The 19,182-nt window shown below is 40.5% G+C and overlaps 2 protein-coding genes across 7 annotated transcripts in view; one reads left to right on the top strand and one right to left on the bottom strand.

Annotated features, from left to right (window-relative positions):
• Positions 1 to 19,182, top strand: part of MAPKAP1 (MAPK associated protein 1) — a 408,697-nt gene that overhangs the window by 268,312 nt on the left and 121,203 nt on the right. The window lies entirely within an intron of this gene.
• GAPVD1 (GTPase activating protein and VPS9 domains 1) overlaps positions 1 to 19,182 on the bottom strand; it is a 54,193-nt gene that overhangs the window by 19,893 nt on the left and 15,118 nt on the right. For 3 of the 6 annotated variants that reach the window (XM_056860936.1, XM_056860939.1, XM_056860941.1), the window contains exons 3-10: positions 17,209 to 18,052; positions 13,429 to 13,515; positions 12,375 to 12,509; positions 12,061 to 12,250; positions 10,819 to 10,899; positions 7,525 to 7,685; positions 475 to 604; positions 109 to 234 (exon numbers count right to left, since the gene is read on the bottom strand). In XM_056860936.1, the coding sequence (XP_056716914.1) occupies positions 109 to 234; positions 475 to 604; positions 7,525 to 7,685; positions 10,819 to 10,899; positions 12,061 to 12,250; positions 12,375 to 12,509; positions 13,429 to 13,515; positions 17,209 to 18,052 (1,754 nt within the window). The remainder of the gene's footprint in view (positions 1 to 108; positions 235 to 474; positions 605 to 7,524; positions 7,686 to 10,818; positions 10,900 to 12,060; positions 12,251 to 12,374; positions 12,510 to 13,428; positions 13,516 to 17,208; positions 18,053 to 19,182) is intronic. The other 3 variants (XM_056860937.1, XM_056860940.1, XM_056860942.1) reach the window with 3 other exon arrangements.

Below are 19,182 nucleotides of genomic sequence, written 5' to 3'. Positions count from 1 at the left end.
GTATAAGGCAGCTTCATGTGTTCATACCAAACTGGCTCTCCTTCCTCAAAGGGATTCAGGGTGGTGCACATGGTTTGTACTTTCTCCAATTTACCCTCACAGCAATACCTTGTTCGTGTTCCAGAAGCTGCAGGGCTTCCACCCCGTTGCTGCCTGATGGGCCTGCACCCAGTTCAGACACAGATTCCCCTTCCAAATCCAGCGAGGATACAGAATTAGAGCGGTTTGAAGGGCCTGGTGGAAAGAGGTTCTGCTGTTAATCTGAGCCCGGTAAAAAAAGATGCAAACGGAAAGTGCGAACGAAGGACGTGCAAGACAGAACACACTAGCCCGGTGACGAAACACGTTCCCCACACAGATCAGCCAATGGAATGAGCACCTTTTACAACAGAGGCCAAAATACACAATAGCTACAATGAAAGAAGCTCCTTTAAAATATTGTCTGACACACAAGATACTAAAGTGACCCTTCACCTTCAGATATTCCTTCCAGATTATCACTGCAGAGGGAAAAGCGCAAGGTTTTATCAGGTTTACCGTGGAGTTTGGCTTCATCAACAGGGACATCTCCTTGCCCTCCATCAGCAAGCTGCATGTTTAAAACCTAGCAGGGCAACAAGAAGATAAAAGTCAGGATTTCAGAAAAAACATTTACTGCATATCAAGTATCCAAGGCAGGAATTTAGCCTCTGTAAGAACCTCTCTGGGCCTTCAACATCAAAAGCTTTTTAGGAGCAGCTCACAGTGAGAAATACTTCTCCCATTTGATTCCTGCTGTGTTTAATTTTGCTGAGCAAAGAAGCCACTTACTCAGCAGAGTTAATTATACGAAGAAATGTAGGGCATGCAACTCAGGCACGGCAGACACGGGGGTAGCCTTATTTGTGCAAAGAGTTCCTCAAATCTAGATGCTGAAAACCGCTTACTTGCTAATCAAAGCCCATGGTAAAGCAGACTTTAAGGCTGAGGAACCCATTATAGCATATTCAGAATTGGTGTCTATAGTTATCTCCTAACAACAAACAAAAAGGGGGAAAGAAAGACCCAACCTAAAAACAAAAGCTGGGTCCCCAAAGGTTGGATGGAGAAAGACTAAATAATATATAGAAATGTGTTTATTTTAAGGGGCTGATATCTATATTAAAACCCTGACCTGGATGGCCCAGGCTAGCCTGATCTCGTCAGATCTCAGAAGCTAAGCAGGGTCAGCCCTGGTTAGTATTTGGATGGGAGACCACCAAGGAATGCCAGGGTTGCTGTGCAGAGGAAGGCACTGGCAAACCACCTCTGTTAGTTTCTTGCCACAAAAACCCCAAAAGGGGTCGCCATAAGTCGGCTGCGACTTAACGGTACTTCACACACACACACACATCTATATTAAAAACATAGAAGTCATATTAAAAGAAAGCACAATGGCAACTAATACAGGTTGATTAACTTAAACCACAAATGCATTTCAGTCCACTGGCCTTCATCAGTGGTATTATAAAATCCCTTGTAAAGCACACATACTCATTATACAACATGAATAACAGTATTATAATAGAATTACAACCGCCCAGGTATGTATGTTGGGGTTGTCTGAAAAAAATAAGAAATATTAACTAGTTAATCTCAATTTCTTATTTTTTTTTCTGACAACCAAAACATACATACCTGGGCAGTTGTAATTCTATTATAATACTGTTATACATGTTGTATAATGTGTAGGTGTGCTTTACAAGGGATTTTATTATACCACTGATGAAGGCCAGTGGGCTGAAATGCGTTTGGTTTGTGGTTTAGGTTTATCAACCTGAATTAGTTGCCATTGTGCTTTCTTTTAACATGACTTTTATGTTTTTAATATTGATATCAGCCCCTTAAAATAAACACATTTCTATATAGTTATCTCCTAAACAGACTAGCAGGACAGAAATAATGGGAGACTAGCAAAATTAGGGAGGGTGACCTCTTGGTATTTGGTAATGTTTATTTAGAGCTTATGGTGGAAAGAGTTCTGTACAGAATAATGAAATGACAAAGTTCCTGCCCAGAGGGTCTTCACAACTTCTATGAAAGTTTAAGTTGCCTTGCTGGGTTAAGACTAAGGTCCATCAAGTCCAGCAGTCCATTTGCAAGCATGACCCTCCCAATGACTACATAGATTAAACACAAAGCAGGAATAGGTGGCTCTCTTTTGTTCGACCCAAGTTGCCTTGCTGGGTTAAGACTAAGGTCCATCAAGTCCAGCAGTCCATTTGCAAGCATGACCCTCCCAATGACTACATAGATTAAACACAAAGCAGGAATGGGTGGCTCTCTTTTGTTCGACCCTGTGATCTGGTACTCTCAGGTACGCTGCTTCTGGTTATGAAGGTTCCATTTAGCTAGCGTGGCTAACCGCAATGAAAAGACCTATCCACAACAAATTGATTTAATTTTTTTTTAAGCCACCATTGGTAGTGACCATCACTACATCTTGTGCTGGTGACTTCTATACAGTTAATGAAGGGATCCTGCAAACACATGCATGACTTCTCAAGATACGTGACCTGTGTTCAGTAGAATTTAGCAGTCCTGGAATTTCTTAACCAAATTCCTCTATTGGAACAAAACCTTCCCCCCCCCCAAGATATTTTATTATTTTTTTAACAAGAAAAAAAAATGCAACATTTAGTCACACAGATTCTGCTCCTTCGGGGAATAGATTTCTTCTTACATCTAATACCTCTTATAAGATTATTTCAGTGTTATACAATATATTTAATATATCCTGTATCTACATAACCTAATCATTATCTATAATATCGCTATTTATGAAATTTTAATCTATTCTTTCCATTTAACATATTCAAAATAACATTGCCATTTCTTCTGTGTTTCTTCCATCGGCTTTTCTTTCATCATGTTGGTTAATCTGGCAGTCACCACAAATTCTTCCATTTTCTGTTACCACTTTTCCAAATCAGGAATGTCCTCTTGTTTCCAAAGAGCTGCTAATACTAATCTAGCCGCCGTTGTCAAGTATCCAAATAGTTCTTTATGGTTACTTTGCAGATTCTTTGGTTCCATCCCTAACAACATAGTTACTGGACTCAAAGGAAATTTGATTTTGAGTATTTTCTGCATTTCTTGATGTATTTGTATCCAAAACTTCTTGACCTTTTTGCATGACCAGCACATATGAAAATAAGTTCCATCTTTATCTTTACATTTCCAGCAACGGCCATCATAAGATTCATCCATCTTTTTAATGTCCATTAGAGTAATATACCATCTAAAGAATTGCTTATACCAGTTCTCGCGTAGATTGTTGCTGGCTGTAAATTTAATTGACTTAGTCCACAGTCTTTCCCATTGTTGCATAGTAATCTCCTTTTTAAAGTTTTCCATCCATTTTATCATGTATGACTTGACTAGCTCTTGCTGTGTTTCATATTTAAGTAGTAGTTTATATATCTTTCCCAAAATGTGGTCAGATTCTTTGCTAATTAAATTTTCAAACTCAGTATTCTTCTTTATAGTCCCCTGTTGGTAGCAGTCTTGTCGTATTTTCATAATCATCTGGTTATATATCAGCCATCCAATTTTCCTTGTCTTCTTTATCTCATTCCAAGATTTTATTTCTCCTTGATCATTCAGCATGTCTTGATATGTTATATAGTCTATGTCTTTTTTCTCTCCCTTGCTTAAATAAGTATCAGTTGGAGACATTACCCACGAGGTGAGGGGCTCAATCTACTTTTATTTCTGACCCAAATCTTCATCAGTCTATCCTTGATAATATGTTTCTCTCGAAAGATCTCTGAATTCTTTGCCTTCCAGAGGTAATAATGAAATCCACTGTTCCACAGTCCTTTTTTGATCTTAAGGCTTTTTTGCTCGGGGTTCTTTATCCAGTCCACTATCCATGATAGTCCTGCCACTTGATAATATAATTTGATGTTTGGCAATGCTAATCCACCTCTCTTCTTCTCATCTTGCATGATTTTGAAGTTAATTCTTGGTTTTTTCCAGGCCCACACACAAATTTGCCAATCCATCAACGTCTTAGCTTCTATTTGAATTGGAAGCATTTGAAAAAGGAAAGTTAATCTTGGTAACAAGTTCATCTTAATTACTGCTATTCTCCCCGTCCAAGACAAGTTTAGTTTTGTTCATCTCTCCAAATCTTTCTGTATCACCGACCAAGTCTTTTGGTAGTTGTCCTTAAACAGTGTTTGGTTTTTCCCAGTAAGATAAATTCCCAGGTATCTAACGGGCTCTTCTGACATCTTACATCCCGTCAACAGCTGAATATTTTGTTTTTCATAGTTATCGACATTTTCTAGTATAATCTTCGTTTTGTTTTTATTTATTTTATATCCCGACAGTCAACCATAGTTTTCTATTTCCTCCATAAAATGCTCTATCAATTCTGCTGGATTCTCCAACATTAACACCACATCATCCGCATAACATTTCAATTTATATTCTTCTCCTGAAACTTTCAGCCCACCAATTTTTTTATCGTGCCTTATTCTGGTAGCTAAAACTTCCAGTGCCAAGTTGAATAAAAGCGGTGATAGTGGGCAACCTTGTCTGGTTCCTTTATTGATTTCAATAGTTTCCCATTGATAATTAGTCTTGCAGATTGTCTCTGATATATGCTCTGAATCCATTTAACATGCTTGTTGCCACAGCTCGGGTTTTGGATCATCTTTAATAAGAAGTCCTATTGAATATTATCAAAAGCTTTTTCCGCGTCCAAAAAGATAAAAGCTGTTTTACTTTTCTTCTGTTTTACATGTTCTATGGCATTGATTACAAAACGTACATGGTCCCGCATAAGTCTTTTCGGAATAAAGCCTGTTTGGTCAGGATGTATTACCTGTCCAATTTTCTTTTTTAATCTATCAGCCAAAATAGAAACAAAAATTTTGTAATCCACATTTAACAGAGAAATCGGTCTGTACGAAACTGGAATTTGAGGGTCGTTTCTTTATGAATTAAAGTGATATGTGCTTCTTGCCACGTTTCTGGGCATCTGCCGCTTTCTGGAATGTCATTCATCAATTTTTGCAGGTGCAGAGCTAATTCTTCCTCGAAGCATCTATACTATCTTGCTGTTAGGCCATCTGGTCCAGGTGCTTTGTCCGTTTTCTGCTTAGCAATAGCAGTAGTTATCTCTTGCATAGTGATATTCTGATCCCACCATTGGTCATCTTTTTCAAATACATTTAGCTTGGAATCGTTGATAAAACTATCTATCTCCTCTTCTTGATTGTGTCAATTTTTATGAGTTTTGTATAGGTTTTCAAAGTATTTTACAAATTGATCTGTTATCTCTTTCCTTATAGCTGACTTTATGCATTATTTTGACTCCTATTATTGTGTTCTTACCCATTTGTCTCCTAAGAGAATATGCTAAGTATTTTCCAGGTTTATTCGCGTGTTCAAAAAACTTTTGTTTTGCAAATAAATTTTTCTTTTGCATCTCTTCTGTATCGATCAAATCAATTTCTGCTTTTTTTCCTGTTAATCTCTTTCAGGATACTTTTTCCTAATTTAACATGCTGCTCCTCTAACTTCTGAAGTTCTTCTGTAAGTTGTTGTCTCCACTGTCTTTTTTGTTTTTTAAGTTTAGAGTTAATGACAATCAATCTTCCTCTCATAAAAGCTTTACTTGTATCCCATAGTGTTGCAAGTGAAATCTCAGGTGATAGATTTAGCTCAAAAAAAATTTTAGTTCTTTTTTGCACTGAAGTAGAACTTATTTTTTCAGTAAAAGGTTATTATCCAGTCCTTCTTCTGGCCCCTGGTGTACCATATTTCCATATCAATTCAATTGGGTTACGATCTGACAGTATCTTTGGCAATATTTCTACAATTTCTAAATTGATTAACAATGTCTTTGAAAGCCAACACATATCAATTCTTGAATACGAATCATGCCTTTGAGAATAATGCGTGTAACCTCTTTTTCCATTATTTTTACTTCTCCAAGCATCTTGAATCGGCAATAAGTCCATATATTGTTTTACTGATTTCGGAAGGCGACCTCCTTTGTGATTCTTAGATATGTCAATTTTAGGGTCTATGATATCATTCATATCTCCAAATATCATTATTTCTCCTTCCTGCTCTTCTGACATTATTTGAAATATTTTTTTCAAAAAATTGTTGTCTACCATTGCTTGGTGCGTAAATACACATCAAAGTCCAAATTTCCCCCTCCATTGATCTTAATTTAATCAGAAGGCATCTTCCTTCGGGATCCTTGATTTCTGTTATTATTTGAAGCTGTAAGTTCCTTATATAAATCACCACTCCTTTTTTTAAAAAGCATCCAATTCCCAGATCGTTGATAAGAATCAAGAACATGAAAATTGGAAATCTAATGCTGAAACTAGAATTGAGAACTTAGATTCAGAACAGAGAAGCCAATCTACGTTTTCGTGGCCTTGAAGAAGATTTCAGGAAAATTAACTTGTTGGAGACTTTTACTGAACTGATTCAAGATTATCTTCAGCTAGAAGACAAACCCTGTTCAATCTACAATATTTATAGAATCAATTCCAGATATGCAGCGAGGAACAACGTACCAAGAGATATCATGGTAAGATTCACACAAAAAATAACGAAAGACTTGATACTAAGATTTCAAAGAGATAAGCCACTGGAATATAAAGGCAAGAGAATTCAGATATTCCAAAATTTACCGAGTTCTGTCATGGAAAAAAGAAAGGAATTTAATCAATTAAGACAATTCTTACTAAGCAGAGGCATCAGATATCGTTGGATTGTTCCTGCAGGACTGGATATATCTTTACCGACAGGAAGGAAGAAGATTGTAAATCAACAACAAGCAGACAGATTTCTAAGACAGTTGCAAACTGAAGACAGAAACGGCAGAGAGAGATCCCCAGGGAAGAAGAAAGACTTGCCAAAAACCAGCCCTAAGAGGAAAAACGGTGATGAGCAGCAACAGAAGAAGACAGAGAGTGGAGAGTCATCCAAACTGAGTGAAGCGGCGGCGTATTAGAAAACTTTCCAACATGGAGAAACTACAGATAGTCTCACTGAATATAAACGGACTGAATTCACCATCCAAAAGAAACAGAGTATTTCACCAATTGATTAAACAAAAAGCTGATATAATATGTATCCAAGAAACACATATCAAACAAGCCCATGAACATTTATTAAAGAATAAAAGATTAGGTCATGCAGTCATTGTATTGGAACAAAACTTGTGCATCTCATTCTATACTTGTTTTGAACAATCTGTCTTTGAATCATATTTACAGACTTCTCCCCCACCCTGGAACTTATAAAATCCACATTAAAATTATAGCATAATGGATATGTGCAGGGAAACAGTCCAGGACTTATGCTAAACTACTTCCTGATTACTCAATGTTGAACAAATCAGGACAAGATGCTTTTAGTTGCTATTTAAAATGGCAGCACACCTATTCAGAATTTTATGGCAGCTCACAACTTCTGCATTATTTCCCTGTGTTTACCACACAGCTCTACCAACCCCACATGGGTCAATACCTCATTTTCTGACATCATTCCTGGAGTTATTTGGGGTCCGGTCCCAAGGGATATAACCAAGACTTCTTCCGGTTGAACTTCTGGTATCGTCTCCTGGGAGGGCCCGTCGTGGTCAGCGTGCTGGTCCATCTGCATATTCGACCGGCTTCTGCTGCGAGTGGCTGGAACATTTTATACAAGGATTACCGACAAGTCAAAACAGGACAAATTCAAACTCTATAATGACTTTGCATAGGTAATCATTCTCTATCGCATGCAGACTGAAGAATACGCAAGGGGACATTTAGGGACAGGCACACGAGCAGCACAGAGCAACAATCACATCCCCTCCAGTTGCTTGGAAGTACATGGAAGCTTCCTATTGGTATCTTACTGCCACATGCTTCTCCATCAAGATGCATTCAGGGAAAACCTTAACAATACACATTATCTCTAGCTACAAGGTCACTGACCACACAAGGTCCTAGAATCACAGACCTTCCAGAGGTCCAATGGCTAGATTCAATAGAGGACAAGAGCCTTATACACAGAAGAAAGAATTTAGGCTGTTCTGCAGGGGGGAAAGATTGCAGTTGATAAAAATCGACCTCTTTTGCACAGTTTCTGAAGATACAAGGAACGCAACCTCCATGGCAGCTGGTCCTCTACAAAGGTGAAACCACACTTCTCTTCTTCTTGATACTCTTCCACAAGTAATGTTAATATCAGTTACCACTACTTCACAGACGCTTAAAGGCCAACTCCCCATCATCCTTTTCCCTGAAAAAGCAATCTATGGCTCAGTTCAGACAGTGAACAAAATTTAATTAAACTATGGGTAGTATGATGGTACAAAAGTGGGCCACTCCACTACCCAAGATCAGAAACCATGGTCTGATGTTGGTTTATTATCCACAGTTAGTCATGCCAAACCACAGTTAAGACACATACATTCTGGCTTCTTCCCCAGCATTGCCCTCACCCTCTCCCCAGCTACAGAAACACCTGATAAGAGCAAAAGGGATGAAGCCAACCTTTGTCCAGGTGTACCAGGACTGAAGTGAGCATCTATGCAAGCCAAATCATTAATTATACTAAATATAATGTCCATTGGTCCATCACAGTCAGGGCTGTCTACTCGGACTGCAAATGGCCCTCCAGGGTCTCAGGCAGAAGTTGTTTACATCAGCATCACGTGACCCTTTTAGCTGGAGATGCTGGAGACTGAACCTGAGATCTTTATGCATGCCAAGCAGATGCCGTACCACTGAGCTACTGGTTTCACAAACAGTTGTTAAAATAAACCAAGGCTTTAGGTTATATCTGAACCAAGCCTACCTAACCTGACAGAATCTTTTCCACCTGATAATCTGACCTACTCTACTGTTTCACCTCAAATCACATTGCATTTACAGTTCCAGATGTTAAATTACAGTAAATTTGGGGCATGTCTGGAAACAGTAATGAGAGCTCCACAGAATCTACATTTTTTGCTAACCCCTAAAAAGATACAAGGGCAGCTTTCCAGCTTGTCTACAATTAACACAATAGAAATTTTCCTTTCTTTTGCCAAACAGCGACACCAATCCTTAAACCATCAGTACATGACATCTGAATAAACTGGGAAGATCCTCACTCTAAAGTGATGAAGACAAAACATTGAACACAGAGAAAAGGGACAGGAGCACATCTTAGATATGGGCTCTCTGCTATTTTAAACCATCTCCTAAGCATCAGTTGCAAAGTAGCCTGTGTGCTTTCATCTCTGCCCCACCATTCCTGGCAAATTTTAAGACGATAGCAAATTAATGGGAGTACATGAAGGCAAAAGACTCACACTGGCAGCACATGCTGCTAATGAGACAGCTGTTGGAACAGCTCCGTGCCAAGGCTACAGTAGGGCTCTGGATTTTGGACAATCGCTAAATTCAAGCAACGAGCACCGTACTGGGTCCTAAACAACCAACTCTGAACATCTGAAGGGTTTGCAGAATAATGTTCGGCAGCTCTGAAACTTTTTATAATGCTATTTTAATGCAAACATGACATACAGGAGAAGCTAAGCAAAAACAGGAGAGAAACATAAAACACTTTATGTACGCACACACAAAAACCATAGGCTGCACTCAGATTATACTTTTAACCAATACTGAATCAACATGCTTATTGACAGAGTCCTCTCTGCTCTTTTGGTGTGGAAAATCCCAGTTAGAAACCAACTCTGGTTACCCATGATGTATGAATGACTGCTCTCAGGTGAACCCAGCTTTGTTCCCCCCCTCCACGCCAAACAAGGATTCTAAACCTGGACTAAACTCTGATTCAAAATCCATGCGAGCGGTGGGGACTAAATCCAGTTAACCTGTATCCATGTTGTGGGTAGCAGGAGTCTCTAACTGGACCGAATCATTTCAGACTGCAAGACAGAGCTGTATATTCTAATGCTGCCCTATCCGTGTATGCAAGGGAGCATCCTTCTGTGAACACAAATCAGCATTTCTTGGAGCCCACATCTTGCTCCCATGCTAGTTTCCAATATATAGGGACAGGATCCTGCTCCCCATCCTCAGGGACAACATTCAAGCACCATCACCACCACCCCAGAGCCTGATGCAGTAAGTCCAGGAACGGCTTTGATTTTGTGGCTTGTTATAAATTGGCTCAACGCACAGCTAGTCACTTCAAAAGAGAAGGTAAATAGCCCAAACAAAAGATCCCGCTTTTTAAACTGAAAGGCAGATTACGAGTTCTAAAAATATACATCCAGTAAACGGGTTGCCATTATTAAAATCCAAGAGAAAATTCGCACACATGTGATGACAACAGTGCAGCCTGAGATCAGTGGGTTTTGCAAGCATGAAGGATGTGCAATTCCTGGAGAGCTGCTTCTGAAATTTACAGAGGAACAACTTCTGACGGACAAGATACGCATGGAAGAAAATAAGCATGACAGCCTAGCAAGCATGCAGAAGTGCTTCAGCACACCTCTTTAGACAGGTGAACCAGGTCTTGGTTGGCATTCCACAACCGCAATCTACTATTCAAGTGGAGGCTCTCTGGAATTCCCCCCCTTACACTCATCTCAAGGATCTGGCCCCAGATTATCATGCACTAACTCTAACTGAAGTTTCTCAACGCTTTCTCCAGCTATTAAAAAACGTTTTTTTGAAGAAAAGCAGCAAGCTTCCTTAAAGAACAAAAGAAGGTGTTCGTTTCTTGCAGAGGAACTGGTGACACAAACATGCACACAAAAGAGCAATGGCTTTATGGAGGAGCTAACAAGAAGAGGAAGAAGGGAAGGGTTCCATTACCCACCAAAAGGGGTTACTAGGTTTATGTGAGCAGTCAGGTTGGTGGCCGACGTGTCCCAGGCAGTGATAGCTGCCAACTGTTGTCCTGAGTTGACAGTGTTAAAAAGAAACAGGAATCAAGCCATTGGATAAGAGAAATACTCGTTCAGTTGTGAAGTAAATATAAAAGCAAATGTTTCAGAACAAATAACAGCTAAAAGACACGGGCACCCAGGAATTATTTCGGAATGGGTTGGATAAAGTGATTTTTCAGTGGTAGGTGCTGACAGCCACCAACTTTTCCTGCTTTCCCCTACCCCCAGCAGTCCCTTCTAGAGGCAGGAAAGTTGAAGCCTGGAACCAATGAATATGCATGCCATCACCTGAGACCAGTATGATACAATGGACATGGACCAAGGAGACCTGGACTGAAATCTATATCCTGCCCTGAACACAGTAGGTGGTCTGGGAAAAGTTCCTGAGTTCTCATCCTAGCCTACTCTGCAGGGTTGATGCAATAATAAAATGGGTTAATCCCATTTAAACTACCCTGCACATGTGGGAAGAAAGGCAAGATAAAAGTGGGATAAGGAGATGATTAATATTTTTACAGCCCTGCCTACTTCCAGTAGCAAACTCCACACCCAGGTAGATGCGAAGCCACCAGAGTACTAGAAGGATACTAACCAGAGGAACAGAGCTGGAGGAGTTGGATTAGATGTCTTTCTGATCCCATTCCACTCCATGCATCTATTCAGTAAAACACTCTATATAATCCTCTCAAAAGTGTAAGACTCTGAGGTCCTAAGCTGTACATATGGCAAAGGACTAGGGAACTAAGATACCCAGCACCACGCCGTATCAGCAGCTTTTAAAATAAATTTTGGGGAATGTTGTGATTCCTTGCAAGCTTACTGACAGTTCCTCAATGAGAAAACTGATGATTGCAGTGAAGTTTCCCTGCAGATTCATGAGACTTTTGGGAGTGTTCCAGAGGGCAATATTTGTTCAAACAGGGCATCAACGAGGCCCAAGAAAATGGGCCAACGCTTGGCATGATCTGACTGCACACCATATAATATGCACCACAATATTTATGTGGCTCTGCAGAAGGTACACAGAGGTTCATGTCAGTGCAGAAAATGGTTCCACAGACTAGAACATTTAAAAACCAGCACCCTATGACAAAAGGAGAGGGGACAGCCTCCAAAAGCCTCCTCAGGAAACTAAGCCAAGCAAAAACCCAGCCACGACCTTCCTCACTCACCTATAGGCAATCGATTTTTTTTGTTGGCCGGAGTGGTTGCTGGCGAGAGCTGTGGGGTGTTGTAAGGGGTCATTTCCAGGCTGCTGCTCTTTCCCGGCTTGTTCTGGGGCAAGTTTGACAGGACGTTTTCCAGAGCTGCCCGATCTTCCTTCAGCTGGTCGCCAGACATGACATTCCTCATAAAGCTGACCTGAAAATGCAGGTTTCATCAAAACAGGCAGGAAGTACACCCAAACGAGTTGCTCCCCCACACCAAAAAAAAAAAACTTTCAGCAAATATCTGCACAATCCCACCAAACAGTCCACACATTTACCAGGCCAGTAAGTTGGCTGTAGGTCACATAAACCACAGTCCTGCTCAGCCCTTCCAGAAGGTTAACTGAGGACATGGGAGGGGTTTCCACTGCACGCCCACTGATGACAACATCCAGAAATGCAGCTACGCAGCCCTGCAAAGGGGGGAAAAAATCCAAGCTTCACTGAGCTATTTCAACATTTCAGAAAACAGTGACAGGTACCTACACATCCTGTTATCAGTGAGTACCTCTTTTATATTTAACATTTTCCTCCCGTTTACCTACAAAAATCCACAGCAGCTGACAAAAACAAAGAAAGCTAAATAAACTAAAACACCAAAAAAAATTAGAAGTGTGAGAATAAAAACATTAAAAACAGGACTAAAAACAGGACAAAGATAGTAAAACCTAAAAAAGCACAGCATAAGAAAACAGAGCAAGCACTGAAAAGAGCAGCAGCATAAAAACTGGTAAGTAATAAAACCCCACAAGGGAAAAGCAACACAATAAGACAAAAGGCAACACTTCGTGCCTTTTTAATGGCGGCACTGCAAACATTTAGGGCAGACAATTAATTGGTTAGATTAAATAAGAAATGTTTTAATAGACCAACCGGCACCTGCCATATGCTTTTAAAAAAGTTTTTAAAGCTCCCCCCCCCATTTTTCTTATGTATAAGCAAATCTCTGCAGATGTAGAAGAATTAATAGATTTGGAGACTAAAAGCTTGTATGGTTAACTGACTAAAATTCTGTTCATTGTGTGGTACTCCCACTTTTTAACTTTGAAAGCTACATGGAATAAAACACAATAAGTACCTTTTTCTACCCTGAGATCTTGGAGAGCTGCCAGTCAGAGTAGACTGGATGGGCAAATAGGTGTGGCTTATATTATTTTAGTAGGCTGCCACAGCTCAGAGAAAGAGCACAGCAAAAGTCTTTTTGGGAGCGCCAGGGTACTCTTTGCAACCGGGAAAAGCCTTCTGCAGCACTATCTCCTGGTTTAACATTACACAGGAGGAGAATACATCAAACACACACAGAGATACAGTTTGCACACTCCTGGCTCTTACTTTGTCAAATTTACACAAGTTACTCTTCATACGAGGGTCTCCTTCTTCAGAACCAGTCATCGCCAGCTGCTGAAGAAGTCTCCCAACCTAGAACAAGAAGCCAGTTAGACACAGATGGTAAAGAAGGGCCTCCCCTCAAGACCAACTCATATTCACTTGCCAAGATTTGAAACACTGCATACATCTGCCTTTGAATTAAAACATTTTATATGGAGACTTTCACAGCAAAGCTAAACACAGTTTTTATACTGCTACTAAATCTTTGAATACCTTCCTCTCAACTCAAAGGGTGCCTTGTTTAATAGTTCTCATGTCTCTGCTTGTACAAAACTACATAAAATGTGCACAAAGCCTTTTTCTCTAATAAGTAAATTAGTCTGAAGTTTGATTTTCACACGCACTGAAAATGTGCCAGAGGACTACGCATGGATCATAGTATATACATCTGCTCAGTCATCGCTTAAGTACAGAATATAAAATGCCCGGCCTCTTGGCTTTCACAGAACAGGGATGGGAGAATCTAGAAGATGGTCATCTAGTTGAACCATCTATCCACTAGTCTCCAAACCACAGTTTAATCCCAATTTGGAATCCTGGTTTGTAAACAAGGAAGTAACTGCAATGTATCATTTCACACAATGCAAACATTGCAACAAACTTTGGCTAGGTACAAACGGAATTCTGCAAGTGAGGGAGCCCGAAGTCTTCTGAGGTTCATCCTGAAACTGAACAAATATCATCTTAATGCAGTTTGTCAGTGAAATCCTAAACAGAGTCCCCTGTGGGGAGAGCTGTATTGAAACAACTTCACATACGGTATGCTTTTCTATTGCTCTTATTATGATGAAATTCGATCCAAACTGTTAACACCTATCTTGGTAAACAAGACTGGATTATCTGACCCTGCAAAGGTGTCTTTTCTCTTGAATAATCGCTCTCCCAACATAATTGAGAAAGCGGCAAAATACCTTCAGAGTGTCTTAAAAGTACGACAGGACAAAACTCAGGGATGAATATTGTTTATGTCTGTAACACTATTTGAGCCATATGTAATATTTTATTGTATAACTTAAGGTTTCTTTTTATGCCATTAAAGGTTTTGGTATTGAGCATAATCCTAAACAGAATTACTAGCAAATCAAATGGATTTCATTGGGCTTAGCCTGGAGTAACTCTTTACAGGACTGCACTCTCTCTGTCCTCAAGAAGAGGCACATACATAGGAAACAAAAGAGAAACATACCTGCAGCTCTCTAGCAGCTTCCCCTCCTGTCTGTCCCTTCCCTTGGCAGGCCAACAGGTAGGTAACTGACTGTGGGATAGATTCTATCCAAATAGATTCTAGATGCCTTCCTCCACACAAGACCCCAAGTTATCCATAACCTCTCTGAAATCACAAGCTAACACACAAATGCCTTTCAGTACTCAATCCCATTGCTGTGCCATGACAGCTGTCTTCATAAAGAGCTATATTGCCTTTTAAATGCTGGTTTAGGACACCTGCCCTCAAAGCATCCCCCTCTTACCATTCAACCTTCTACAGTAAAAAGGTCATGTGAGCAAACTGCCCAGAGATACGAGAAGAAAGATCAGTCACCACCACCAAATCCCAACAACAAAAAGATACTGCAACAGCACCCATAAAAAGAAGCTGGGATGCTTTCTCACTTGTTCTAAGAAAAACACATGATGGCAGAAAACCTGGTGGCAGCTAGGCTCCTAAAAACCTGGTGGCAGCAAGGGACTGTATATTATTTGGGAGCCTGGTGGATAGCAGCTAGCTCCAAGAATTTTGAAACACTTCTCTGGCCCTGAGCATGGGTTTCTGCGGACAGAGCAGGCCTGCTTTATGAATAAGCCCTCAACAATTATTAACACCCCCCCTAAGAAAGCTATAAACCCACCTCCTGTTGACAAATATCTGTGCCATTTGGGACACAACGAAAAGAAATAATAACCATCTCTATTTTTGTGCAGAAAAGATTCTGTGCTGACTCCCTGGAGGGAATCCTTGTTCCCCATATTTAATGGATACTTTGAAGTTTCCAAACAAGAAAGGTGACTGTTGCCACACCACTGTCATGACATGGTAAGCCAATTCTGACCTGCAGTGATGAGCAGCTGGAAAAATCCCAGGTTCCCAAAATCTGATGCTAGCACCAAGGAACTTTGGTACCATTTGAAATATTTTTTCCCTCTAGCTCTGAAGCGTAAAACAATTTAACAGCCCATAAATTTAGATTGTTTGGGGTTTGGTTCCTTTTTTGGCAAGTTCATCTCCACCCATAGGCCGTTACATTCTATAAAGCATCCTGACTGGCAGGTCTGGCAAGTTTGGCCAGAAGGAACCGGCAATTATTTCAGATGGGTAATGACAAGGCAGAAAGGATTTAACTGCCTCCAGAAAGAAGCATCTTTCCATTAGATTGGATTACTGCAGCGCGCTTTACATGGGGCTGCCCTTGAGAAGTGTTCAGATATTTCAACTGGTGCAGAATGCTGCAGACAGGATGTTGACTGGAGTGGATCACAGGGACAAAATCACTCCAGTCTAATTCCCAATGTATTGGGCACAATTCAAGGTGTTTACCTTTAAAGCTCTATATAGCTTGGGACCCACATAGCTGAAGGATTGCCTACTCCCTTACAAACACACCCAACCACTACCATTATCTTCCAAGGCCCTGCTTTGGGGGGCCCTGCCTTCTGAGACGAGGCAGGGAGCAACCCAGGAGAGGGCCTTTTTGGTTGTGGCACCAAAACTTTGCAACTCTCTCCAGGGAGACTCGCCTGTCCCCTTTTGTTGCTGTCGTCTGCCAGCCGTTGAAGACTTTTCTTTCATATGGTGCTCCCTCCTTTCTGCCCCATGTTTTAATTGTTATTTTTATATGTATATTTTAGCTTTGGCTTTAATTATTTTAGCAATGTGTTTTTGTTTGGTTGAATGGTTTTTAAGCTATATTTTTAAAATGCTTATTTTACCTGTTAGCCGTTTTGGTGGCCCTGATGAGGGCAGAAAGGCAGGTTATAAATTTTGCAAATACATAAATATTGCACTAAGCCAGAACTACGGAAAAGGACACTCAGAAAGAGGAGGTACAAAAGATGTGTAGCATTTTGCAAACACAGCCATTGGGCAAATCTGGCATTTGCAACAACCCTGACCACTACGTCTGTCACGTGGTCTACCTGCATGGTAGAATAACCAAAAATCCTCCATCTAGAAGTATCTTTCATTTCTTAAAACTTAGAATACCCTTTCTAAGGTCAATTTTTAAAATTCCTTTAAATAGCCACTGGTTTGTATGCTGATTTCAAAAAAACAGTGTATATATTTTAAAAGAGTCCCATGGCGCAGAGTGGCAAGCTGCAGTACTGCAGTCCAAACTTTGCTCATGACCTGAGTTCGATCCTGACAGAAGTTGGTTTCAGGTAGCTGGCTCAAGGTTGACCCATCCTTCCGAGGTCAGTAAAATGAGTACCCAGCTTGCTGGGGATAAAGGGAAGATGACTGGGGAAGGCACTGGCAAACCACCCCATAAAACAAAGTCTGCCTAGTAAACGTCGGGATGTGATGTCACCCCATGGGTCAGGAATGACCCGGTGCTTGCACAGAGGACCTTTACCTTTTTTACCTTTATATATACTTAAAACTCAAACTTATACATTAATTCCTAAGGTACCATAACACCAGTTTTGGCCTTCTTGCTGCTACTGTTTATCATAACTCCTCCTTTGGAATGTATGGACGTATTTTTTTTTTTTATTAAGGTATTTTACCTGCATCAGGTTAAATCTTGCCACTTCATTGATTGGGGCATCAGAAATAATCCCGTACTGCTCCGGGTTGACCACCGCAGGACAAATGAAGCAAGTCAGGAGAAGGTCAGTGCACATGGCTCTGACTTCCCCAACATCCAGCCTGTCCACACACGAGAGCGTTTTGTACATCTGGGATACGATCCATCGCAAGCTGTGTGGGAAGCAGTAGGTGTTTTGCTTGAGGTACCCAATGAACTTGTTCACCAAGGCCACCAACTTGGCTTCATTCAACTCTACCATCTCCTGAACTTTCTGCCTGAATTTGTCACTGCCCTTCTCTCCAAAGAGCTTCTCCTGCTGAGCGGGAGAAAAGCGGTCAATCAGTTTGTTGGAGTCAGTTTCTAGGTGGTCTTCATCCTCAACCAGCAGCTGCATGATGGGTTCGTGCAAGGTGGCAGTGAGAAAAAGCTTGGCTGAAAAGAGCCCTTCGGAAAAGAGTTTGAATAAAATACTGAAGGCGCAAGTGCCGCGCCTCAGGAGCCGCCTGGGGTTATCACTCTCCTTGAGTTCAAACTCGATCAAATAACGCAAGACCTGGAGGAGGTAGCTTTCATCTTCCGGCATGATGCAATTGCCATAGATGGAGGTAAACACAGTGTGAATGACGCTTTGAGTGTTCTCCTGGTTGAGCTTCTCTCCGGCAACCAGGCAAGAAGCAATAAGACGAGGGTTCTCGCGCAGCCTGTTGAGGAACTCCCCATAGGGTGTCTCTTGATGGCCCAATTGCTTGTACCCGTCCACAAACTGCGTGTCCTCCAGGATTTTGGCATGCTGGCAACATTCGGCTGGGGAAGCTTCAGCACTTTAAAATAAAAAAAGTGAAGCCATTTAGAAATGCAACACCTGCGATCTGGGACTCAAAGATTCTCACACAGAACTAAAAGCAGCACTGCTGAATCAGACCAAAAGCCTACCTTGTCCAGCATCCTGTTTTCAACAGTGGAGAACCAGATGCTTCTACAAGGACGGGATGAAAGCAATAGCCCTACCGTGTTCTTATCCTCAACCCCAGTAGCAACTGGTGTTCTGAGAAACACAGCCCCTGAACACAAAAGTCTAATTTATCTACAGTGGCAGTACCTACTGTTAGACCATGAATATGTCTAACTCCCTTTTAAATCCATCTAATCTAGCAGCCATCACTAAATCTTGTGGCAGTGAATTCTAAAAGTTAGTTAGTTGAACTGTTTTATTGCATTAGCTCAAAGCCATAGCAAAACAATAAACAAGACAATCACAGTATCAAGTAAAATCCATAAAACATCCATTCGAAGATTAAAATACATAATAAGCATTTAAAAAACAAGCTTTACAGCGAAAAGAAATAGAATTAGCAATAGCTTACTATTCCTATAATAACGAGGAGTGATCCAGGATAAAGGAAACCAAAGGGGTTGAGCTAAACACTATCTACTATAACAAAAAAATACATTTATTTCATTATACATTGTGCACAATTGTATTTAAAAACACAGGGCCTAAAATAAGGCTTCCTAAAAAGCACAGCAATGTTTACATATATTACCAACACATATACAGTTGATGTTTGTACATACAATTACCAAATTAAGACCAGCTGGGTTTCGGTCCTTGAGAGGCCTTCTTCAGTGGTCACACATGCATACTTTTACAATATACATCCTGACATTTGCACAGAGGTAAAAATAAAATAAAAGCCTGGGCATGGAGTAGGGGTCACTGGGAGTGTGGGGGGGAGGTAGTTTGGAATTTCCTGCCTTGCGCAGGGGGTTGGACTAGATGACCCTGGTGATCCCTTCCAACTTTATGATTCTGTTATTTTGGAAGGAGAAAAAAGGGGTGAAAAATCCAATTAGTTCTACCTTAATAAATAATATGACCAATTTTTCTTTTTTTAAAATGAAATTACATATTTACCTATTATTCTGTGAGCCTTTCTTTATATAAAAATAT

The sequence above is a fragment of the Euleptes europaea genome, chromosome 14 (genome assembly GCF_029931775.1).
Source record: "Euleptes europaea isolate rEulEur1 chromosome 14, rEulEur1.hap1, whole genome shotgun sequence".
In the NCBI taxonomy this organism is placed as follows: domain Eukaryota; kingdom Metazoa; phylum Chordata; class Lepidosauria; order Squamata; family Sphaerodactylidae; genus Euleptes; species Euleptes europaea.
This window is presented reverse-complemented; position numbering and strand designations above follow the sequence as displayed.